The sequence below is a fragment of the Canis lupus genome, chromosome 27 (assembly GCF_011100685.1).
Source record: "Canis lupus familiaris isolate Mischka breed German Shepherd chromosome 27, alternate assembly UU_Cfam_GSD_1.0, whole genome shotgun sequence".
Lineage (NCBI taxonomy): Eukaryota > Metazoa > Chordata > Mammalia > Carnivora > Canidae > Canis > Canis lupus.
In genome coordinates, this window is record NC_049248.1 from 17435200 (window position 1) to 17460203 (window position 25004).

The 25004-nt window shown below is 37.7% G+C and overlaps 1 protein-coding gene and 1 long non-coding RNA gene across 17 annotated transcripts in view; one reads left to right on the top strand and one right to left on the bottom strand.

Moving 5' to 3' along the window:
* The window catches only part of LOC111092747, a 136585-nt gene extending 132604 nt beyond the window's left edge, over window positions 1–3981 (bottom strand). For 3 of the 9 annotated variants that reach the window (XR_005379915.1, XR_005379910.1, XR_005379908.1), the window contains exon 1: window positions 3608–3980. This is a non-coding gene — a long non-coding RNA (uncharacterized LOC111092747). Of the gene's footprint in view, window positions 1–3312; window positions 3534–3607 lie in introns of those variants that run through there. The other 6 variants (XR_005379914.1, XR_005379907.1, XR_005379916.1 and 3 more) reach the window with 5 other exon arrangements.
* Window positions 1–25004, top strand: part of PIK3C2G (phosphatidylinositol-4-phosphate 3-kinase catalytic subunit type 2 gamma) — a 365888-nt gene that overhangs the window by 88362 nt on the left and 252522 nt on the right. For all 8 annotated transcript variants that reach the window (XR_005379904.1, XR_005379905.1, XM_038576933.1 and 5 more), the window contains 4 exons: window positions 1200–1233; window positions 6506–6701; window positions 14982–15104; window positions 21912–22043. Coding sequence is in view for 6 of the 8 variants with exons in the window: in XM_038576933.1 (XP_038432861.1) it covers window positions 1200–1233; window positions 6506–6701; window positions 14982–15104; window positions 21912–22043 (485 nt within the window). In the remaining 2 variants the exon portion in view is untranslated. The remainder of the gene's footprint in view (window positions 1–1199; window positions 1234–6505; window positions 6702–14981; window positions 15105–21911; window positions 22044–25004) is intronic.

A 25004-nucleotide genomic window follows, 5' to 3' on the forward strand; every position in this document is an offset into this window, starting at 1 on the left:
TGAACAATGCTTTTAAGTGAAAAGCTGTATATAAATTTAATTACATTTTAAACATGGTAGAAGTGTTTTCTCTCTAAAGGAATATTGTAGAAAGTTCTTTGTTATAAGAAAACAATTATTCCTTAGCTTGTTTGAGAATCTGGGGTTTCATTAATTAAAAGCAAACTTGTCCAAGCAAAAATTTTAAAAAATTTAATGTCAATTAAAGTGGATCATATTGGGGCACCAAGTTTAAGTATCTGCCTTCAGCTCAGGTGATGGTCTCAGGGTCCTGGGATTGAGCCCCACCATGGGGCTCCCAGCTTAGCTCAGCAGACAGTTGGGTTCTCCCTCTCTTTCTTACCCTCCCTGCCCCGTTCTTGTTCTTTCTCTCACTAGCTCGCTCTCTCTAATAAATAAATAAAATCTTTTTTAAAAAATGGATTATATTAGAAAATGTGTTTGCTTTTGGACTGAAATTTTATTTTTAGTGAATCTGTGAATCACTTATATTATTTTCATGATAATGAATTTATCACTAGCACTTTCTAAACCACTTAAGTAATTCTATACCTCCTACAAAAATAAATGCAAATAAACAAATGAGCAAATAAATAAATAAAACCATACTAATGGATGTGAACTGAAATGACAACAGAAAATAAAATTTCAGACAGTACATTTTTTTAAATTTAGGATATGGTTGCAAGTGTTCTACTATCAGTTCTTAAAAATCTCCTAAAAATAATTAAACTATATTATGAGTTTGCATAATTCTGCCTACTTCCATCCAGCCCTCTTTTCACTGTAGTCCAAAGGTTACAACTGAATGATTGCTAATAATAAGAATTAGCATATTAAACAAATAATTAAAATGCACTTATTTCAAAAAATCATTCACTGCTATGGAAAGGGAATTGAGTTTAGCCAATAAATATAAAGCTATTCCAATATACTAAACAGGCTGAACTTACTCTAAATTTTTTTCAGTCAAAAAAACTAGATTGTTTTTTAAAACATTCAAAAGGTTTTTCTTTCATCTTACAATTTAGCTTCCCCCTGTTTATTAAGCAATTGATGTATGACCTCAATAAACATTTTGTCTTTTTACCGTGTCAGAGAAATTTCAATGTTTAGATCTGGATATTATCAGTTTGATTGTTTTTTGAGTTTGTTTTCTAAATAACAACTGTATCTTTGTACTTGTTTTTCTTTTTTAGAATTTTCATCAAAATTCAGAGACTTCAGCAAAAGGTAAAACATACACGTACCCAAATTAAAAAAAAAAAACAAGTTACAGAATCCAAATAATTTAATTTCTTTTCAATTTTTCATCCAAATACTAAGGTAACACATATACAGAAATATTTTTTGAAGTGAAAATGCACTGCTAAAACTTTTTACTGATGGAAACGATTATTCTGCAAGTGAATAAAACTTCACACTCTGAACTTTTAGCCTGACATTTTTAAGAAATGGGAAAAGTCAAGAGATCTGTAAAAATGAAAGGAATACAGAAAATATTCTTATAACCATTCCAAGAAACTATAAAATTTTATTTAGCTAATTATATTTTGATGTAAAAGAAGAGTCAGAAAAGTAGCAGCTGTCTTTCTTTAAAGTCACTAATTTCAGATTTAAATTCAAACTCTATTTGAAAGTCCAATCTAACATAATATGTAGGAGGATTAGGTTCTGGAATAATTACGGTTCACAGAGACTCAGACTATAAAATTGCAAGCCACAGGAGGACTTTGCCTCTACAGAAAAATAGTGGAGGAGTAATAGTGTGATGCAGAACAAAAGACCTGGCTTTTGAAATCTGGTTAATTTCAACTTTGCCACTTTTTGACTCTGTGATCTTAGAAATTTAATTCTTTGATCCCTAAATTTCCCTAATATGCATAGAAGACATGATAGTATTTAATGTGCAAGGTGTGGTCAGAGCTGTTCTGTTTGCAAAAGCAAATGGTATTTGGCATATGAACAGTGAGCATCTTCAAGGAAACGGATTCACCTATGTTCAACTAACACTCTAGGTTTACAGGTCACAGTGAACCGCAAATGATAACCCCAATCTGCCCTCCAAGCCTTAATCTTTTTAGGACAGAGCTATATGCAGAGGGTTATCCTCTCAACCCTAATTCCCACCACTCAAACGAAGACAGTTACATTTGAAGAAATTCTCTACCTCACATCACAAAGGAAAAGGGATGGCAGAAGGCATGGAGAAAAAACAAACTGCTAGTGCAAAAAACCCCTGTTCCAGGCATTCCTAAACTCCAGAACACCATTAAGGAAGGGACAAGATAGATATCCCCTAACAATATCACTAACACCGAGTCTAAGTGACAGAATGAGGAGTTAACAAGCTGGAGGTATGCCTATATGGAATTGGACCTCTCTTCCTTTCTTTTAGGAATGTTGGAATAAAAATCTCTTCATCCCATATTCCTCAGGGGATGAGATATAAGATCCCACAAAACTGCGTAAGAATGTTCCCAAAGGTTTATATTCAATGCTAAATCATCACAGGTTCTAATTAATGTATTTTAACCAAATATATATTTGTCACTGTTTCTCAATTTTATGATACTGTAACTGGTTCCCCAGAGTAAAATCAGGTGTGATAAACATCATTACTCCGTATTTCACCACCAAGCCCATCTTGAGTCCCTAATACATTTCTAACATTTGAAATGGACTCTTCATCCAGTTTTGGAAGTAATGCTATAATGCATAAGCACGCATCTCTATACTACCTCAGAGAAGCAAATCATGACCAAGAACTGTATCTCTGCACAAAAAGTCAAGAGTAGAGTTTGAGTCATTATCCAAATGATTATGATTTCCCAAAATACGTGCTGGGGCTTAAATTAACCAGATCTCTTACCCAACTTTAGGATTTATTTTAGATGTGTATTCATTTGCACCAGATTGGGAATTATTAACAAGAAGTTTGTACTTCCTGCTTCGGAGGGCCAACATCACAATGTGGTGACTGGGAAACATGTTTCTATAAACTTGTAATTCCCTGCCTCCTGTTGCTCAGTACAATCCCTGTTGGTTGGCCTCCAGAGTGTCATGAGTCCTCTTTAAAAACTATTTCTATGCTGCTTTAGTCTTCTGTTTTATTAATTGCCACTTGCTGATTTCTCAGAGAATTTTAATTAGAGCTCTTTCATGCTGCTTGTCCCCTCAGACTGTTTCAACAAAGGACGCCATTTTAAGTAAAATTTGGCCATTTTATAAATTTTGTACAAATTTATAAATGAGTGATTAATAGCATGTGTTGAACAACAACAACAAATGCCTCATTATGGAAAGACCTACTTGAGAGGCAGGCTGTGGGAAGAGGCTCCATGCTGAAATTGGTCTGTTTTTTGAGTTAGCCAAGTTGTCTGGTATTGGAACGCTGCAGACTGTTGGCGAGAAAAGCTAGGTCTTTTGTATTATCTTCCTTGCAAAACAACTAGAAACTACAAGGAATTTAAGTTTCAGAAATAACCTGAGGAGGGAGTGCGTGTGTTTGCGCAAACAACGGCAGTGCGTGATTTGACTGGGCACACATCAAATTAAACCAAATCACGACCGGTTTTAAGCACGTAATTTCTAACCATGTGCTTACTTGAGCTTCCTGAGCCTCCTCAGCTGCCTGGGGATTCGGCCATAGGGCTCTTCTCTGAGGCGTTGGGTAGCTCTGCGCAGGCGCAGAAGCGTGCTGAGGGCGGGGCTGCGTGCCGCAGGGGTGACTGGGACGCCATCTCCGACGGAAGAGAACACTGTCCTTCCGGGTCCTCGGGTGCAAGCGGAGTCTGGAGTCTGTAGAACCTGGGGCCCAGGCTGGACCAGTACAGAGGCAGGGCCCTGCAGCACGTCTTCCTCATCCAGCGCGCCCAGTACCGCGTGGACGCCTTCTCCAAAAAGGATTGCACACCGGCTCCTGTAGGCGGCAAACGGGCTAAGCTTGGGGTTGAAGCTTACTAAACTCGAACGTTCCTCCCCCGTGACCCGCGCGGTAGGAACCGCTGACGTCATCGGCAGACACGTGCGCAGTCAGCACAGGTTTGCTGAGGGAAGGCTCCGCCATCTAGCCTAAGGAGCCAGGCTTGCCAAATCTCACTGGAAGCCGGTGAGGATATTACAGAAGCAGAGCCCGAGAGAGGTGTTCTCCCAATCCGCGTCCACCCAGCAGGTGCCTGGTAGCACAACAGTTCTGAGATCTTCTGCTGTGCCATCTTTCGCCACCTTGTGTGTCTGGCACCACAGTTCCTCCACGGCCCGGCTCCACCCCTCCCCCGCAGTGCCCACTTGGTGGTCGCGCACACTGGCCAAGTAGCGCTCAAGACCTCTGAGACACAGGGTTCGGGCCTCCTGACTAGATCTCCCGCTTCTTGGGGAGGGGGGTATGGGGGCCTCAAGGCCCCCTCACCTCAGCACAGTGGGCACCACCAAGGAACACAGATTCCATCTTTGTCTTCCCTCCACAGGCTAAGCTGTGGTTCCACTTATTTTTTTCTGGGACGAAGTGACAGAAAAGTAGAAATACTGAAGATGTGGCATTTCAGTATATTCTTCTGGCCCAGGATGGGAAAGGATAGCAGTCAGGGCAGATATTTCTCTTTTCGGGTTTTTCTACCTTATCCTCGTCTACCAGAATGAAACTGTAAGAGTTAAGGAGGCATATATCGACGATTGAATGAAGCCTGACAGATGCTGTATTAGGACGAAGGGACCAAGGGGTCTTTGACCGTGAGTATAGCTGACCGTGCCACCCCACGGGGGGCTCCTTGAGCCAAGCCCATGAGGCATGACTGAGGAGGGCAACTGAGCTTCCATTCACAACTTATTTCGCTTTATACATTCATTTCCTAAACCCTTTTATCACTTAAATATTTTACAAAGGTTTTCCTGATCTGGGTTAAAAAAATAATAGTTTTTGAGCTTTTATATTTGCTTACTCATTTAACTTCTGAAACACTGCTATTGTGGAATATTAAAACAAAAACAATCGCAAGTCGTGAGTATATTAATGCATTAAAAATATCAGAGTGAAAGAAAAAACAACAACAAAAAATATCAGTAGTGAGAATTATTCACTGGCCGGTTAAAAGGTCTGACCCTGAACTCCACTCCTAGGATAACATTCATCCTCCTCCTAAGCTTCTCCATTGTTATAGCACCATCTTTCCTGATTTTTTTTTTTTTTCCTTTCCTGATTTTGATTCAAAGTCCACTATCTTGTGCTACCTGGCCCATTTCATCAGTCTCTTCTACTTCCTTCATCTTTGGATAGGAGTTTTTCCAGGAAAAAGAGTTTATTGGAAGAAAGCCAGAAAAGTTTACCTTAAATTTAGTGATTAAGTTTCTTCATATGGTCTACGAGAAATTGGCATGCCTTCATTTAGTACACACTTGAGAGCTATTAGCCCCGGTACTTAGTCTTATTTTTTTTTTCATTTTTTCTTCCTCCGTGACAAGTCACTTTTAGGAATAATCAATAAACGCCATTTAAATAGCTAATAGTAAAACTTCAGCAAGGCTTTGATTTTGAAGAGTTTTAGTAAGCATCATAAATCTTTCATTTCAAGCTTATTTCAGATCCCAGCCAGGTACTATTAACTATTCTCTTTTTACAGCAGCATAATGTATATGATTAGTGTTAAGTTAATGGTAAACACCGTAGCATAGTCAAATTTATTATGATTAATTTTAAGTGGGGTTTGTTTGATGTACTTACAAGCCGTGTAGAAAACTTGTTCCTTCTTGGGAAATTAATCCTAAACAATCATAAACTAGACAAAAAATATTGCAAATGACAGAATACCAAATTAATAATCCAAAAGTCTGATTTTTGATTAAAGGCCATGCGCCAAGATTTCTGCAACAGAAGATATGAAAGCTTATTGATTAGCTACACCACTATCAGCTGCTTCGGGCTACATACAGAGGCACAGATGGCTAATTGGCTCTAGTTAGTGGATGGTCATTTTAATTAAATTTTATTAAAAATTTAGGGCAGGGATCCCTGGGTGGTGCAGCGGTTTGGCGCCTGCCTTTGGCCCAGGGCGCGATCCTGGAGACCCGGGATCGAATCCCATGTCGGGCTCCCGGTGCATGGAGCCTGCTTCTCCCTCTGCCTGTGTCTCTGCCTCTCTCTCTCTCTCTGTGTGACTATCATAAATAAATAAAAATTTAAAAAAAACAATTAAAAAAAATTTAGGGCAGCCTGGGTGGCTCAGCGGTTTGGTGCCGCCTTCAGCCCAGGGCGTGATCCTGGAGTCCTGGGATCGAGGCCTCCATTGGGCTCCCTGCATGGAGACTGCTTCTCCCTCTCCTTGTGTTTCTGCCTCTCTGTCTCTCTCTCTCTCTCTGTGTGTGTCTCTCATGAATAAATAAATCTTTTTTTTATTTTTTTAAATTTTATTTAAAATTTATAGTAAGAAATTTCAAAGCTGTAATCGATGGCTTATAATAAGTATGGCCCTTCAAAGATGACCTGATTTCTATCTTTTTTCCCCCTTAGGCTTGATAGAGAGAGTGACAACTGCACTATCCAGGTCCATCTACCAGCTTATCAGTGTCTATTGCTGCAGCTTTTATGCAGATTTCCAGCCTCTAAATGTGCCCAATGACATTTCCTATCTAAATCCTGGGCTCCATTCCCACCTTAGCTTCACAGTGTATGCAGTTCACAACATTCCAGAGACTTGGGTGCACAGGTGAGTGGTGGTTAAGTTTTCATAAAAATGCTAATTTTCACATGGTTTCTAATTAGAATATAATTTGTCTTGTTCTTATTTGCAGGAGCAAATATTTCATGAAATTTTGACATTTAACCACTGTAGATTTATCTTAAAACCATTTTTAAAAACTGGTTCATTCCCAAATGCACATTCCTTTTCTCTCAAGTCTTCAAGTCTTCCCATTCTCCATATTAAAAATAGCTGCTTATTGCCAGTATATCATTATGGAAACAATAAATGCTCATCCTATTTAGTGATTGCCCTATATTTTTTTTTACATTTGAATTTAAACGACCAATGCTAATTAATAGAACAGAGAGAGAGAAAGCACACACACAGGGAGAAGTACTTAATAGAAAAAAAAAATCACTCTTGATACCCATCAAGTTGTGAGTGGTAGATATTTTGTGAAATTAGTACCTTGATAAAGTGGGAATTAGCCAAGAGTTATTTCAGTTACAATGGAAATTAACCACAATTATGTGTAGAGCATCGCTAGATTTTAGGTTGGCTCTATTATGCAGTATTTTTTTAATAACATAATTAGATTAATATTATAATCATTATTTTAAACTCCTTATGGATTTAATCTATAAGAGAATGTGGATTAAATCAATTAAAGTTAATAGAGAATAGCAACTTATAAATGGGTTTATTGTACCCACTGCATTTAGCATCTCAAAGAAAAGCTGAAACCATTTCAGTAAAATGAAAAAAATTACTGTATGTGTTTTTGCAAGTAACTGACCTGTACAAACAGTTATAAAGTTAATTAGAAAGAAAAATTTACCTTTGGGGTGCCTACGTGGCTCAGTTGGTTAAGCATTTGCCTTCAGCTCAGGTCATGATCCTGGAGTCCTGGATCAGGCCCCATATCGGGCTCCTGGCTCCGCAGGGAGTCTGCTTCTCCCTTTACCCTTCACCCCTCTCTTACTCTCTCTCGCTTGCTCACTCTGTCTTTCAAATAAAAAAAACAAAAACAAAAATTTACCTTTGTATGTAAAAAACACTATCTACCTATATACATATAAACATATTTCTTTAAATCCATGAGATGAGGGGTGTCTGGTGTCTCAGTCGGTTTAGAGTGTGACTTTGCATCAAGCCGTGATCTCAGGATCATGTAAATGGGATTGACTCCTTCATTTCACTTTCTTCAGTCTCATTGTTAGTGTACAGAAATGCCACTGACTTCTGGGCATTGATTTTGTATCCTGCCACGCTGCCAAATTGCTATATGAGTTCTAGCAATCTTGGGGTGGAGGCTTTTGGGTTTTCTATGTAGAGTATCATGTCATCGGTGAAGAGGGAGAGTTTGACTTCTTCTTTGCCAATTTGAATGGCTTTAATGTCTTTTTGTTGCCTGATTGCTGAGGCTAGGACTTCCAGTACTATGTTGAATAGCAGTGGTGAGAGTGGACATTCCTGTCTTGTTCCTGATCTTAGGGGAAAGGCTCCCAGTGCTTCCCCATTGAAAATGATATTTGCTGCGGGCTTTTCGTAGATGGCTTTTAAGATGTTGAGGAATGTTCCCTCTATCCCTACACTCTGAAGAGTTTTGATCAGGAATGGATGCTGTATTTTGTCAAATGCTTTCTCTGCATCTAATGAGAGGATCATATGGTTCCTGTTTTTTCTCTTGCTGATATGATGAATCACATTGATTCTTTTATGAGTGTTGAACCAGCCTTGCATCCCATGGATAAATCCTACTTGGTCATGGTGAATAATTTTCTCAATGTACTGTTGGATCCTATTGACTAGTATCTTGTTGAGAATTTTTGCATGCATGTTCATCAGGGATATTGGTCTGTAATTCTCCTTTTTGGTGGGGTCTTTGTCTGGTTTTGGAATTAAGGTGATGCTGGCCTCATAGAACGAGTTTGGAAGTACTCCATCTCTTTCTATCTTTTGGAACAGCTTTAGTAGAATAGGTATGGTTTCTTCTAAACGTTTGATAGAATTCCCCAGGGAAGCCATCTGGCCCTGGACTTTTGTGTCTTGCGAGGTTTTTGATGATTGCTTCAATTTCCTCCCTGGTTATTGGCCTGTTCAGGTTTTCTATTTCTTCCTGTTCCAGTTTTGGTCGTTTGTGGCTTTCCAGAAATACATCCATTTCTTCTAGATTGCCTAATTTATTGGCGTATAGCTGTTCATAATATGTTTTTAAAATCATTTGTATTTCCTTGGTGTTGGTAGTGATCTCTCCTTTCTCATTCATGATTTTATTAATTTGAGTCTTCTCTCTCTTCTTTTTAATAAGGCTGGCTAATGGTTTATCTATCTTATTAATTCTTTCAAAGAACCAACTCCTGGTTTTGTTGGTCTGTTCCACAGTTCTTCTGGTCTCGATTTCATTGAGTTCTGCTCGAATCTTTATTAACTCTCTTCTTCTGCTGGGTGTAGGATCTATTTGCTGTTTTTTCTCTAGCTCCTTTAGGTGTAAGGTTAGCTTTTGTATTTGAGTTCTTTCCAGTTTTTGAATGGATGCTTGTATTGCGATGTATTTCCCCCTTAGGACTGCTTTTGCTGCATCCCAAAGATTTTGAACGGTTGTATCTTCATTCTCATTAGTTTCCATGAATCTTTTTAATTCTTACTTAATTTCTTGGTTGACCCTTTCATCTTTTAGCAGGATGGTCCTTAACCTCCACGTGTTTGAAGTCCTTCCAAACTTCTTGTTGTGATTTAGTTCTAATTTCAAGGCATTATGGTCTGAAAATATGCAGGGGACGATCCCAATCTTTTGGTATCGGTTCAGACCTGATTTGTGACCTAGTATGTGGTCTATTCTGGAGAAAGTTCCATGTGCACTTGAGAAGAATGTGTATTCAGTTGAGTTTGGATGTAAAGTTCTGTAGATATCTGTGAAATCCATCTGGTCCACTGTATCATTTAAAGCTCTCGTTTCTTTGGAGATGTAGTGTTTAGAAGACCTATTGAGTGTAGAAAGCGCTAGATTGAAATCACCAAGTATAAGTGTATTATTATCTAAGTATGTCTTGACTTTAGTTATTAATTGATTGATATATTTGGCAGCTCCCACATTCGGGGCATATATATTGAGGATTGTTAAGTCCTCTTGTTGAATAGATCCTTTAAGTATGATATAGTGTCCCTCTTCATCTTTTACTACAGTCTTCGAGGTAAATTTTAGTTTATCTGATATAAGGATGGCTACCCCTGCTTTCTTTTGAGGACCATTTGAATGGTAAATGGTTCTCCAACCTTTTATTTTCAGGCTGTAGGTGTCCTTCTGTCTAAAATGAGTCTCTTGTAGACAGCAAATAGATGGGTCCTGCTTTTTTTATCCAGTCTGAAACCCTGCACCTTTTGATGAGGTCATTAAGCCCATTCACGTTCAGAGTTACTAATGAAAGATATGAGTTTAGTGTCATCATGATATCTATTCAGTCCTTGTTTTTGTGGATTGTTCCACTGGACTTCTTCTTAAAGGGGAATTTTGAGAGTCCCCCTTAAAATTTCTTGCAGAGCTGGTTTGGAGGTCACATATTCTTTCAGTTCCTGCCTGTCTTGGAAGCTCTATCTCTCCTTCCATTCTGAATGAGAGCCTTGCTGGATAAAGTATTCTTGGTTGCATGTTTTTCTCATTTAGGACATTGACTATATCCTGCCAGCCCTTCCTGGCCTGCCAGGTCTCTGTGGAGAGGTCTGCTGTTACCCTAATACTCCTCCCCATAAAAGTCAGGGATTTCTTGTCTCTTGCTGTTTTAAGGATCTTCTCTTTATCTTTGGAATTTGCAAGCTTAACTATTAAATGTCGAGGTGTTGAACAATTTTTATTGATTTTAGGGGGGGATCTCTCTATTTCCTGGATCTGAATGCCTGTTTCCCTTCCCAGATTAGGAAAGTTTTCAGCTATGATTTGTTCAAATACATATTCTGGACCTCTGTCCCTTTCGGCGCCCTCGGGAACCCCAATTAAATGTAGGGTTTTCCTCCTCAGGCTGTCATTTATTTCCCTTAATCTATCCTCATGGTCTTTTAAGTGTTTGTCTCTTTTTTCCTCAGTTTCCCTCTTTGCCCTCAACTTGTCTTCTATGTCACTCACTCGTTCTTCTACCTTGTTAACCCTCGTCGTTAGTACTTCTAGCTTGAATTGCATCTCATTCAAGTGATTTTTAATTTCTGCCTGATTGGATCTAAATTCTGCAGTCATGAAGTCTCTTGAGTCATTTATGCTTTTTTCTAGAGCCACCAGTAGCTTTATAATAGTGCTTCTGAATTGGCTTTCTGACATTGAATTGTAATCCAAATTTTGTAACTCTGTGGGAGAGAGGACTGTTTCTGATTCTTTCTTTTGAGGTGAGGTTTTCCTTCTAGTCATTTTGCTCAGTGCAGAGTGGCCAAAAACAAGTTGTAGTGGGAAAAGGAGAAAAAGAGAGGGGAGAAAGAAGGAAAGAAAAGAGAAAAAGAAAAAAAGGAAGAAAAAAAGGAAAAAAGAGAAGAAAAGAGAAAGAAAAAAGGGTGGGGGAAGCAAACAGAAATCAAAAAGTAAAAAAAAAAAAAAAACGGGGAATATTTCTGTTGTCCCTCTAGCTGGTCTTCTGGGGGAGGGGCCTGTTGTGCTGATTTTCAGGTGTTAGCACTTGGGGGATCTACTCTGCCCCCTGCCTGGTGCAGGGCTCAGTGGGGGTTGTTTACCCACTGAGGCCCCAGGAGGAACAACCACAGTGGTGGCGGCCAGCTCTAGAGCCCTGGATTCAGCTCCCCCAGTAACTACAGAGCTCTCCCTCTGCAGGGGCCTGGATGCTCCTGGTCGGGCCGCTGATCTGCTCAGCTCGGGGCGCTGATCTGCTCAGCTCGGGGCAGGAGCGTCCTTGCTGTCCTGGGCCCTCCCGGCCTCTGCCTGTCCCGGGGGGAGGCCGGATCCTGGGCTGTGTCCCCGGTGCCCTGTGCTCCCGGGCCTGCGCTGTTGGATTCGGGCTCTGGGCCCGCAGCCCCCTCCACGGAGCCGCCGCCAGAGCCTCTCCGAGCTGCTCCCGCGTCCAGCCGGGCGCGCGCTCCAGCCTTTTAGGGAGCTCCGCGGCGCACTTTCCCCGGGGTGCAGGTGTCTGTTAGTGTCCCAGGGAGCCTGAGGGCATCCCCGCCCTCCTGGGGTCCTGCTCTAACTCCCTGCGAGCCCCTTTCCGCCCAGGAAAATTGGTGCAGCTCCTGCTTCTCCCGGACGGGGCTCTCCTGTGCTGGGGACACTCGCCCCGTCCTTAGCCTGGCTCCTCACAGGGCCCCTCCCCCTTAGATGCCTTTTGTTTATTTATTTCTTTTTCCCTGTCTTCCTACCTTCATAGAAGCGCGAACTCTTCTCACTATAGCATTCCAGCTGCTCTCTCTTTAAATCTCAGGCTGAATTCGTAGATTTTCAGGATGATTTGAAGGTTAGGTAATTTGGTGGGGCCAGGTGATTTGGGGACCCTACTCTTCCGCCATCTTGCCCCTCCCCCCCTGTTTTTACATATTTTTATGATTATAGTTTTTTTAACATTTTGTCCTTTACATTCTATACCAGAGTTTAGTTGTTCATGCACCACTACTAAAGTGTTTTACTGTATTCTGTATTCATCTACATATTTATTTATCCTTACCAGTGACCTTTGTCCTTTTTGTATGCTTTTATGTTGCTATCTAGCTAATATCTTTTCATTTCAACTTTAAAGGACTGCTTTTAGCCTTTCTTGTAAATCAGGAGTCAATGTGATGAAATTCCTCAGGTTTTATTTATCTGGGAAAGTATTTCTTTCTCCTTTATTTTTGAAGGACACTTTTGCCAGATATAATATTCTTTTTATTTATTTATTTATTTTCATTTTTTATTTAAGACTTTATTTATTTATTCATGAGAGACACACACAGAGAGAGAGAGAGAGAGAGAGAGAGAGAGAGAGAAGCAGAAACTCAGGCAGAGGGAGAAGCAGGCTCCATGCAGGGAGCCTGATGTGGGACTTGATCCCAGGTCTCCAGGATCAGGCCCTGGGGGCTGAAGGCGGCACTAAACCGCTGTGCCACCCAGGCTTCCCAGATATAATATTCTCTATTAGCAATATTTTCTTTCAGAATTTTAAATATATATCACCCTACCTCCTTCTGGCCTTCAAGGGTTCTTCTGAACCATATGCTGATGATCTTACAAGATCTCTCTTTTATGTGGTGGGTCATTTTTTTTTTTTTTTAGCTGCTTTCAAAATTCTTTGTCTTTGTCTTTTGATAATTTGATTTTAATGTGTTCTAGTGTGATCTTCTTTGGGCTCATCCTAATTTGGTTTGTGGGGCTTCTTGAATCTAGATGTCCATTTCCTTCCACACAATTAAAAACTTTTCATCCATCATTTCTTCTTATAAGCTTTCTGCCTCTTTTTCTCTATCTTCTCTTCCTGGGACTCACATAATATGTATATTTGTTCAGTTGATGGTGTCCCATAAGTCCTCTAAGATTTCTTTACTATTCTTCATTCTTCTTTTTGTTCCTCTGATTGAATAACTTCAACTGACCTATCTTTGAGTTCACTGATTCTTTCTTCTGCTTGATCAGGTCTACCCTTAAACCTTTCTAGTGATTATTTTTTCAATTCAGTTATTATATTCTTCAGTTCCAAAATTTCTATGTGGTTCTTTTTAATATTTTCTGCCGCTTTGTTTATAATCTTATTTTGTTCATCATTTTCCTGAGCTTGTTGAGCATCTTTATGACGATTATTTTGAATTCTCTGTCAAATAATTCATATACTTTGATTTACTTAAGGCTAGTTTCCAGAGATTTATATTATTCCTTTTGTTGGGCCTATTTCCCGCTATCTTTGCATGCCTTATTACTTTGTACTGGAGTCTGTGCATTTGAAAAAATACAGTCTTTATAGATTGGTTTCATACAGGGAAAGAATGTCACCAATCAGCACAACTAGAGATTTGGGTGCCTTTCAAACCTTTTCTCTTCTGTGGATTTCTGTGTTGTAAATTCCTAATTATGGAGATTTTGCTTCTTTTTTCAGGAATTTATAATTTCTTATTCTCCCTTGTGTCTGTCTATGGTACTACAAGTTCCCAAGTGCTGCTGTAAGCTTCCCAGCTCTTTTTGTTTGTTTGTTTGTTTGTTTGTTTTAAGATTTTATGTATTTGAGAGAGTGAGCATGAGAACAAGAGGGACAGAAGGAGAAGGAGACTCCCTACTGAGCAGGGAGCCCAGCAGGGGATCATGACCTGAGCTGAAGGCAGATAATTTGATAATTTGATTTCAAAAGAACACACTGAACCACCCAGGTGCCCCATCCCCAGCTGTTTTTGTTTCTCAGTAGCTCCATGGCATTTAGAGTATGCCAGGTTTCACTATGCTATGAGTTGGGTAAGACAGAAACCAGTCCCTCAGGCCACCACCCAAAGAGCTGGAATACTAGACACATACTCCAACTCTTTTTCTCCCCCCAAAGAAGCCAGAAGTTGGGGATTTTTTCCTGTTCATTTTGCACAGTGAAGGGACAGTGGCAACTGAATTTGTGTTGTGCCAGTTCAAACCATTGGCTTTGCTCTCAGAGGCTCCCAAACTGGCACCTATTCCTATGTAGCATTTAGATTTAGACAGGACAGAAACTAGTCCCTTGGATAGCCTCTTAAAAAGTCTGAATGCTAGACATATTTTCCAGTTTTCTCCTTCCTACCCCAGGGAAAAGCTGGGAGTTGGGAGTTTCCTCCTGATTACACTGCATCCTGCTAGGGAAGGAATTCTGGAAAAGGAGTGCCACAAAATTTCTCACTGATTTCTATGTTACTTATCTGGAGTGCAAGAGCTTTTAATTTCTGAATTTCTCACAAAGAGAATTAATCTGTGTATTGTTGACTTGGGTTGTTTCCATGGGGAAAAGAGAGTCTGGGGCTTTCTATTATACCATCTTGCTGATGTCACCCAACATAAATTTTTTAAGTAATTTTTAAAGCACGCTTTACAGCATCTGGGTATCTCAGTCAGTTAAGCCTTTGCCTTTGGCTCACGTCACAATCCTCAAATCCCAGGATCAAGTCCTGCATTGGGCTTCCCACTCAGTGAGGAGTCTGCTTCTCCCTCTCCCCACTCTCATGTTCTCTCTCTCTCTCTAATAAATAAAGTCTTTTAAAAAGATGAAGTTTGCTTTATACAAGTAGGTATAAATTTATCTTTTGACTTTTAACTTATAAAAATGATTGACCCATATACAAAACTGGTTTCTTTATGGTTTTTAGCTTATGGAATCTTTTTTTTTTTTTTTCTAGCTATAAAGCATTTTCTTTTTCCTGTTGCCTTACATATGCTGGAAAGAAGTTGTGTCAAGTGAGAAGCTACAGAAATATTCCATTCAAAAAATTGTTTTTTCTCTTGGTCAACTGGAATGAAACGTAAGTTTAATCTTTATTTTGGCAGTATCATTTATCTAAAAAAGATCAAGGATTATTTTTTCCCTTTTTTTCTTAGGTAGAAGGTATGTGTTTTTTTTTGTTTTTTGTTTTTTGTTTTTTGTTTTTTTGTAAATATTGAAAGTTGATGTGATTCAGTGATGGACAAATACACTCATGCTAATAGATAACGGGACCATAGAGGTCAACAGATAAAAGTCCATTGAGAAACCTAGACAAATGTCCAATCCACATTACCTAACTGATCAAAAAAGGAAATTGGAGAAAACAGAATTATTAATCCTTCACAGACTGTGGATATAAGAGATACCCTCTATTGGGGATTGGGACAAGTAGAATCTGGGTATACCAAAGACGAAAGAAATTACCTAATAACATGTACTCATGTACTGTCTTTTCCCATGAAAGCCAATTATAAATTTATTAATACAGGCAAGTTTTTTGATAATAATTATCTATGCATGTGTAAACTACCATCTAGTTTTGGGTGACTGGCTCCTACTTTCTCATTGTATAGAGGCATTAAATAAAGATGAAAAAAGGACCTTCTTAACACAATTCATTTGTTCTTGCTCTCCTCTGTCCCCCCTCCCACCTCCTCAAATCCTTACTTTACTCATAATCTCAGGGGGCTCACAGGCCCTATATATGGCTACTTCGTGATTACTTCCACTTTTCCTTGCTGTTCCTGTGACACTGTTCCACTAGCTATCAGTCATTTCTCTAGGGTTTCTAATACTACACAGACAGCCAATTTTCTTTCCACCTCATATAGAAGAAAACTAACCCACTGTCCATCAGCCCTTTCACCAGATCTGGCTTTCTTGGGAGATGATTTGACTCCCCGGTATTGTGCTTTTTCACTGAGAAATATGTGCTGAAATTTCTGGGACTCTCAGGATGGCATTATATAGCACCGTTTATCCTAATCTTAGTGTTACCACAATCAATGAGCACATGACATGTGGCCTTCAATTTTTTCCTTCTATGCAAAAGCAGTTCCTCTTTCCTCTAGGACTATGACATTTATCTTCCCTTCTTTGGTTAGATTCTTAATTCCTTTGACCAAAGACCTGATCTTCAATTACAAAATCCTCTTCTATTGCACAGAATGAATTCTGCTTGTAAAATTCTTCAGTGGTTCCCCAATTTTCATAAGGTAAAATACAAATCCTTTATCAAAGCACACAAGGCTCTCAGTGGTTTGGTCCCTGCCTACCTCTGCACCTTTGTCTCTTGAGTTAGCTCCACTCTAGTCATTCTGTATCTGATCTAGTTACCCTAATTTAAACTGAGAAATATGCCTCTGCTAGGGGTCTTCTTCTGTGAAGAGCACAGTGCCTTTACTGCCCACCTTGAGAACACCTAATTATCTTGCAAGACACTTTTTCACCTTCTCTGTAAACTCCTTTTTGTATCATCGAAATAATTGGCCATTTTTGTTGGTTGATGTGAACCTCAGTCTCCTCTCTTATGGTCCCTTACTGAATGTGTTTGCTTATATTTCTGTTTGCTTTTGCCATATGATACAAAGATCTTTTGGCTTTGTTTTCGTCATTTTATTTTCTTTTTAAAATTGTTCATTCTGTCAATAGCAGCATAAGCAGATTGAGATAAAGTAAGAATTCAGTAAGTGTTCTTCAGCAAATGAGTGAATTTCATGTAACAAGTGATTCTTTTAAAAATGTTATTAATCAGCTCAATGACAAAATTATTCTTCTGACTTAATTAAAACTTACTCCTAGCTATTTCAAAAAATCAGATTAATTTTCAGCTGATGGATATGTGCTATGATTTAAACAATTCAAGAAAAAACGTACTAATTCTAAGGTCAATTTTTTAAAAATCTGCCTCCCCCAAATTCCCCAAAAAAGTTGAAAATCACTACACTGATATATTATTCTTCTCTTCCTTCAGGACTGTACATGTATTATCTTTCCTGTGGGTTTTTTGCTTCCTCCAATAGTATAGTTAGTGACTTCAACCTAGAATCATTTTATTTCCTTTCATTTAAAAAATAGTTATTTACCATTTTTAGGTGCCTGTTGTATTTTTTATATATTTTATTAACATATATCTATTACACTATAATTGATTATACATTTCATTACTAGACTGTACACTTAAGGACAGAAACTTTATTGTTTAGTAATATATGACATAGATTTTGACTACATATTTCAATCATCATAGTGTATCCCAAATACATTATCTCACCTTAACAATAAAGATATGAATCAGGTATTATCATCCTTTTTTAAGGATCAGAATATTGAGGTTTATAAAGCTTAATTAACTTGCCCTGGGTTCCACAATTAGTAAATGGCAGAACTACTGCTCAGACCTACTCTGACTCCAAAGCTAATATTTTTACTGTGATTTCTACACTGTTTCTTAAAACATATAAAATCCTTGACAGAATATTTATGTTTTGTAAATACTTCTTGCATCTTCAATTTTAAAGAACAAAGTTCTATTCCATTCTCTTCCCAGCAGCCACCTCATTTACCCCCTCTGCTTTAGGGCAAAACCCTTCCAGAGAATTGTGTATATTCACTTTGTTTAGTCTTTTTTTTTTTTTTCCCTCTGCTCTAAAATATACTCTAATTAGGCTTTCATCACCTCTGCTTCACTGAAATTGCCCATTGGAATCACTAGTGACCTGCACAGTTGAATCTAGTGTTGATTTCTCAGTCTTCATCTTACACGATCTATTTAGGAGCATATAGCACTGTTGATCTCACCCTCAGTCTTGGCTCCCATATTCTTTTCACTTTCCTTCTGCTATACTGGACATTCCTTCTCTATCTTATTTTCTTTCCGCAGGCTGATCATGGTCTCAGCACTATGCCTCTTTTCTGTTGTATTTACCTTGCTTCTTTATTTCTCTCTTATCATTACATAGCATAAAATGCCATCTATATGCCAACATCTCCAAAAATTATATCACAAACCCAGTCTGTGACTCCATACATATACATTTAACATGTCTAAAACAATACTCTTAACCTTACATTCCAAACTTGTTCCATCCATGGATAGCCACCCTGGATGATCCTTTTCAGTTCCGGTTGTTCAGGTCATATCCTTACTCTGAATCTCCTTCTCTCAGACCCCATGTACAGGAAATCCTACAGGCTCTACCTTCAAAATATTTCCAAACTATTACTTCTCATCACTTTCAGTGGCCTAGGCCCCCATTCCCTCTCCCCTGAATTACCACAGTAGCTATATAATGGTCTCCCTACTTCTCTTGCAGCTCCTATAGTTCTTCTCACACAGTGGCTAAAGTGATTTCTTTTAAAATATAAGTCAGGCTATGTCATTATTCTGTTTAAAAATCCTGAAATGGCTCTCTGTTTCATTCACAAAAATCAAAGTCCTTACAGTGGTTCATTGTTATATATCAGTATTAAACATTGTGAGTTCTAAACATTGTGACTTTATTAAGTTTCCCATTATCACTATGAAAAACTTACTCCAATCTTAGGAAAACTATCTCAGATAGAAGAAAAACACATTTCAGAAAACTTTTAATATTTATTCCTTTTCAACAGTAGAGTAAGGCAAATATATGGTTAAAACTTAAGGTCTATGACAGCTGCTTACGTAAAAAGAAGGAATTCAACTCCACTTATTGAATTGTCCCTTAAAGTATTTTTCTTCTTTTTTTTTTTCTAAAAGTTCATTCATTTGACTTTTTTACTAGCTATGTAGAAGTTAAAAAAAAAGATTTCCCAGTGAGTGAGAGATTATTCTAGCTTTAAAAGTCCATATGTATTCAAGGAAGGAATAAATAACTATTTAGAGAGCATGTATTCCTACCATAGAATAATTTATTTTTATTAATAAAAATGACAAACTGGAGATTGACAGTAACTATTCACTGTAACTTACTGAATTTTTGTCATTCTTGATATGAAAGCTCACTAATAAGTGAAGTTATACATGAAGAAGCCAGACTCAATGAGAAAAAGAACACTGTAGATTATGTGAGGAATAAAGTGAAATTATAGCTTCCATCCTAGCATAGAAATATGAAAACTGAATAGAAAATCAATTACAAGTAAAAGAGAGGACATTCAAGAAATAACTGCATTCCACAAGATCATTAACATTTTGTGTTGAGTTTCAGAGCTTCCTTTAAGCTGAGAAGTATGTCCACATTATCTTTTTTTTTAAGATTATTTATTTATTTATTCATGAGAGACACAGAGAGAGAGAGAGAGAGAGAGAGAGAGAGAGAGGCAGAGACACAGGCAGAGGGAGAAGCAGGCTCCATGCAGGGAGCCCAATGTAGGACTCGATCCCAGGACTCCAGGATTGCACCCTGGGCCGAAGGTAGGCGCTAAGCCGAAGGTAGGCGCTAAATCGCTGAGCCACTCAGGGATCTCCATGTCCACATTATCTTAAGTGAATATTATGAGTATGAAAGAATGAGAGAGGAAAGAAAGACTTCTGTATATCTTAATGTAAAACAAATTAATTTTTTAGTAATATAAATTTTGCTAATCTTGAAAAAATAGATTAGCACCATAGTGTTTCCTTTATTTTCCTTTCCTACTTTTGATTAGAATTAAATTTCATCTGTCTACAATGGCTAATATAAATTATTACATCATTGATTGAAAAATGAATGTATTGCTGATATACAACCTACCATTTGCCACCTATTGTCTTATACAATGTTTGATCAATTATATGGATAAGGAAAAATGATGCTTATTAGTCATAGGGTCAATATTTGAATGAGGATATATCCAGATCCAAACTTCTGACTTGTCCTCTCCACACAGGTTACATATTGACATCTCAGCATTATTATTAATTCAATTATATCATGCTCTGCATATATTACCCCATCCCAATTTCCTCTTTATTTTATATTTCTGTATTAAAGTTATCCACTATAACGTAATATAGAAGCCTAGAATTTATCTTGAATTCTTCATTATCCTAATCTACTAATATGCTGTCAGTCAAATATTAGTTATTCATTTTACCTCTAAAATAGGCCTTCTGTCTTCCCTCTTGTTAGCTGCTTTACTGCCACCCTGGAACTGGGGCTCTTTATCATAGGGAAGAGCATATTGGAGAGATGGATGTGTACTTCCTCAAAGTCAGTATAATCACTAGGCTGAATTGACTCCTCATTATTTCTTAGGCTGGATACTGGCCCATCACTCATAAAAGGGGGTCACCAATGTGTTATCAACACCTCAAATAAGGACTTCTCCCTACTTGAATTAGACAGCCAGCTCCTAATGTGAGAAGATGCTCAATATTAACCTGAGTCCTTAACTGGGCCAGGCTCAGTCAGCACCTTCCAATTGGACATTGCCTTTGGTCATCATCAGTCCTCTACTAATTACCTACTGCTTAGACAATTAGATGTCAAAATTCAACTGGGAATCACAAAACCAGTGGACTCTGCTTATATTCCTCATACCTAATACATCAGATATCATACAATACAAGCTATCCCATTTCCTCTTCCAGTCACTTTTTTTCTTTTTCCTATCCCTTGGTGAAACAGTTCCCCCGATTCTTTACTTATCTGCTAACCTCTGTTCAATTTTTCCATTTCTTCCTAGCATTCTCATTTTCTAGTGAACATACTGCTCCATCTAAGCTTCTGGATGTCTTTCATTTTTCTTGTCTCATATATAGATCTCTCCTAAATGCCATATTTATCTTGATATTTTTGTAATAGAATATGATCATTTCTATATAACAGATGACTCCAGAAAGGAAAGAAAGGTATCCTTCTCCCTGCTCACCATTAGAGACCTCAAATCACATTATTAACTTTCTGTCAAAGGTTTTTCTTCTTGGGTACTTACACCACCCAAGTATACCCCTCCCAGTCTTTATAGTGTCATTTGGAAACTTATAGACATTCTCTTTCATAGATTGATGGATTCAGTACCTGAATTCAAGTTTTTCTCACCATTAACAATCCTGTGTTTATTCTTGGCCAACTGTTTTGCCCAATATCTACAATCTGTCCAGGGTCTGTATTTGAATTTCCTTCACCTATCCAGAAATTGGTATGTCCATTACATGTTAGCAATAATTCCCCAAATGCCTGGATATCTCATCATTACCCAAAATGGTTCACATTTAAAATTGTAAACAGCTCTATACTTGTATCTGTCTTGTTCAAATATTCGCTTTTGCCATTAGGAAAAAGCTTAAATTCCCTTGCTGGGTATGCAGAGTTCTTAAATATTCTGGCAACTACCTACCTTTTCAACAACATCCTCTATAACTTCCCCAACCAACCTGACTATATCCCTCATTCGCCACAATGAGCTACTCACCATTTCTCAGCTACACTTAATCTTTCTGTACATAAATGATTTGTCTGTATACTTTCCTCTTCCTGGAATATTCATTTCCAAATCTGTATCTAATTGTAGCCAACTTATTGTTTAAGACCTATTTCAAATTATTTCCTTCCTTCCCGCATTTCCTAAGACAATGTTAGTCATTTTTCCTCCCTGTTTACAAAGAGTAAATGCTTAAATCATTGTAATTTTTTAAAATAAGCTTACATGTCAAAATTATAATTAAAGCAATTCCGATTGATTGGATAACCAATCTCATTACGCCGTGTATTTCTGTCAAATTTCCATTTTTAAAAGATCAAACACAAAAGTTCAAAAGGAACCCTCAATTCAAATAGTTTATTTTATCACATACCATTATATTACCAAAAAAAATTAATATCTATGGAAATATCATTGTAACTGGGTAGATAATCTTACTTTTACCTTTTATTTTAAGGATCAACTTTCCTCTTGAAATAAAGTCACTCCCAAGGGAATCCATGCTCACTATAAGATTGTTTGGGATTGTCTGTGCAACCAATAATGCCAATTTACTGGCTTGGACTTGTCTTCCATTGTTTCCAAAGGAGTAAGTATATCAGTTTTTTTTATTAAGAAAGCTCCTCTGTCAATAAAAACCTCCTTGGAAATGACTATTTTGCAGTATATGGCATAATGAAAAATCAAGAACACATTTTGTTCCAAAATTGAGGTAGCTCAATATAAATCATGACTATTGAAAGTAGAACTGAAAAGCAAAAATGTAGAAATGGCTTTATAAACAGGTCTCATGCTCAACTTGTCAACTGGGTCATTTATAATAAAAAGATATTGCCATGACCAATTTCAATTGCTTTTCCTTTTCTGACCAGCCAGTTTCTCTGGCATTAGTAATTCAAAATGACTTAGATCAATACTGTCATTTAGAAACCATGTGAGTCATGGAATTCTGGCTGAAGTTAAATTATACAATGTGACTGGTATTCTGATCTTTCATTGCCAAGAAGAAAATATTTGGTAACTTTAAGATGAATTTTTTCAGAAAAGTCAACCAACTATAAGTTCAGATACTCTATCAGAACTAATGGCTGTTGCAAAATTAACTCATGACTTAACCATAACGATTTGGAGCAATTAATACTAGATTATTTGATAAAGTCAATTACGTGGTTTCCTGTGCTATTAAGGAAACAATATTTAAAATTAATCAGCTTAGTTATTTTTCACATGGCAGGACTTGCTTTACAACCAAATCACAAAATACAGGACCTTCAAAAAATTAGAATGTATATTGCTATTTTAATATTGTTAGAAAGAATGTTTACAACATATAAAATGATAGTATGATATAAGTAATATAAAAATCCTAAGAAAATTATCAGTTTTTGTTCCCACATTTAGTGGGAACTTATAATTTAGTCATTATAAGTAAATTATCATCAAAACAATCAAGGTAAATCTTTAAGATCATCTTTTTGGATTAATCAGGCAATAGCCCATTTCTGCATATATTTTTCTTGAGGACAAGTAATGTATTTATCTTTGTGATAGCTATCATCTAACATTGTAGCTCTTATAAATAAGCAATTGGTAGAGGTTTTTTTACTAAAATGAACTAGAAAAAAAATCAGGTGTTATACTATATGTTGGCAGATTGAATTTATATAAAAAATGTAAAAAAAAAAGTCAAATCATATAGGAGATTTAGAATAAAGTCTCAAAAGTCTGTAAGAAACTTAGCCTGAGGTGCCAGGCTGGCTCAGTCGGTAGAGCATGTGACTTTTTTTTTTTTTTTTTGAAGATTTATCTATTTATTGGAGAAATAGAGAACATGTCGGAGGGGCGGGCTGAGGGAGAGAGAATCTCAGGCCGACTCCCCACTGAGCATGGAGCCCAAGGTGGGGCTTGACCTCACGACCCTGAGATCATGACCTGGGCTGAAATCAAGAGTTGAATGCTTAACCAACTGAACCATCCAAGTGCCCCAAGCAGGTGACTCTTGATCTCAGGGTTGTAGGTTCAAGCCCTATGTTGGGTGTAGAGATTACTTAAAAATGAAAAAAAAAGAGAGAGAGAGAGAGAGAGAGAGAGAGAAGAAAGAAAGGAAAGGAAAGGAAAGGAAAGGAAAGGAAAGGAAAGGAAAGGAAAGGAAAGGAAAGGAAAGGAAAGGAAAAAGGAAAGGAAAGGAAAAAGGAAAGGAAAGGAGAAAGGAAAGGAAAGGGAAAGGGAAGGAAAAGGAAAGGAAAAGGAAAAGGGAAAGGGAAAGGGAAAGGAGAGTGAGTTTAGCCTAAAAGGAATACCTTCTGCTGTTAAAAGATATTTCAAAAATCTGATGTGTGGGCTAAGAACTTTCATTATTTTCTCACTAGGAGCATCTTTACAAGTGCCCTTCCTTTTTTTTTTTTTTAAGATTTTTAAAATTTATTTATTCATGAGAGACACAGAGAGAGAGAGAGAGAGAGAGAGAGGCAGAGACACAGGCAGAGGGAAAAGCAGGCTCCATGCAGGGAGCCTGATATGGGACCCCATCCCGGGTCTCCAGGATCACGCCCTGGGCCGAAGGCAGACGCCAAACCATTGAGCCACTCAGGGATCCCATACAAGTGCCCTTCCTTCTCTTGAGTGAGTTTTTTAAAAGTTTTAGTTGCTGTATTTGTAACATCTAGCCTGTTTGTAGAATAAAAATTCTAGCTATTCACTAAAAAAATTCAGTCCATTTTATTCCCTTCCATAATTTAATACAATACTTTGCACATAACAGGCAGTCAATAAACATTAAATATATGAGAAGTTTGGAATGTATCTGTCTTTCAGACTAAAATTCAAGATTTTTTTTCCAGGTGGTTATGATAGTAAAAATACTACCTCCATGTTGTTTTGTCATGTATCACTTACCATTAGTAAACATTTTTAGGTGAATGCTCATCGTTAAGAAATGCCATCTAGGACTGATACGAGGTAGTGTTTTCCTAAGGGAAAGTGATTGAAATTGTGAATGATGAGACATCACATCAGAAAACAAAACTTCTTTCAATGAACATTTCGATAAGCATTTGTAAATATATTTCCAGAAGATCGTTTCTCATGAAAATCTGCTTCTCTCCTGGGCTAAACAATTTTAAGAAATCCAGATCTTTTCAAGACATCAAAAATCCATCATGTAGGGCAACTAGGGAATGTGATGACTCCCACTGTGTTCATTGCTCTGAGTGACAGAGATTTTAACCCTATTTATTTGATGCAGGTATTTCCAGATCATAGCAAATAGGCCACTTAATTTCATTTCCTTTCATAGAATGACCCCTGTCCATAAACATTTCATATTAAATCTGTCACTTACTACAGTTTGAATTGCCCATACCTAGCCATGTGGAGTTGTCATAACACTTATATCTTTATTTTTTCCTACCTACACACAACCTGAAATTATATAGAATTAAAGGCTTTCTATCTCTTTGTGGTTTCCAAAAGTGGTTTGCAGAAGGACCAACAAGTGATTAAACTCAGATATATCAGTTATGGCTACATCGGGAATGTCTACAAATACAAA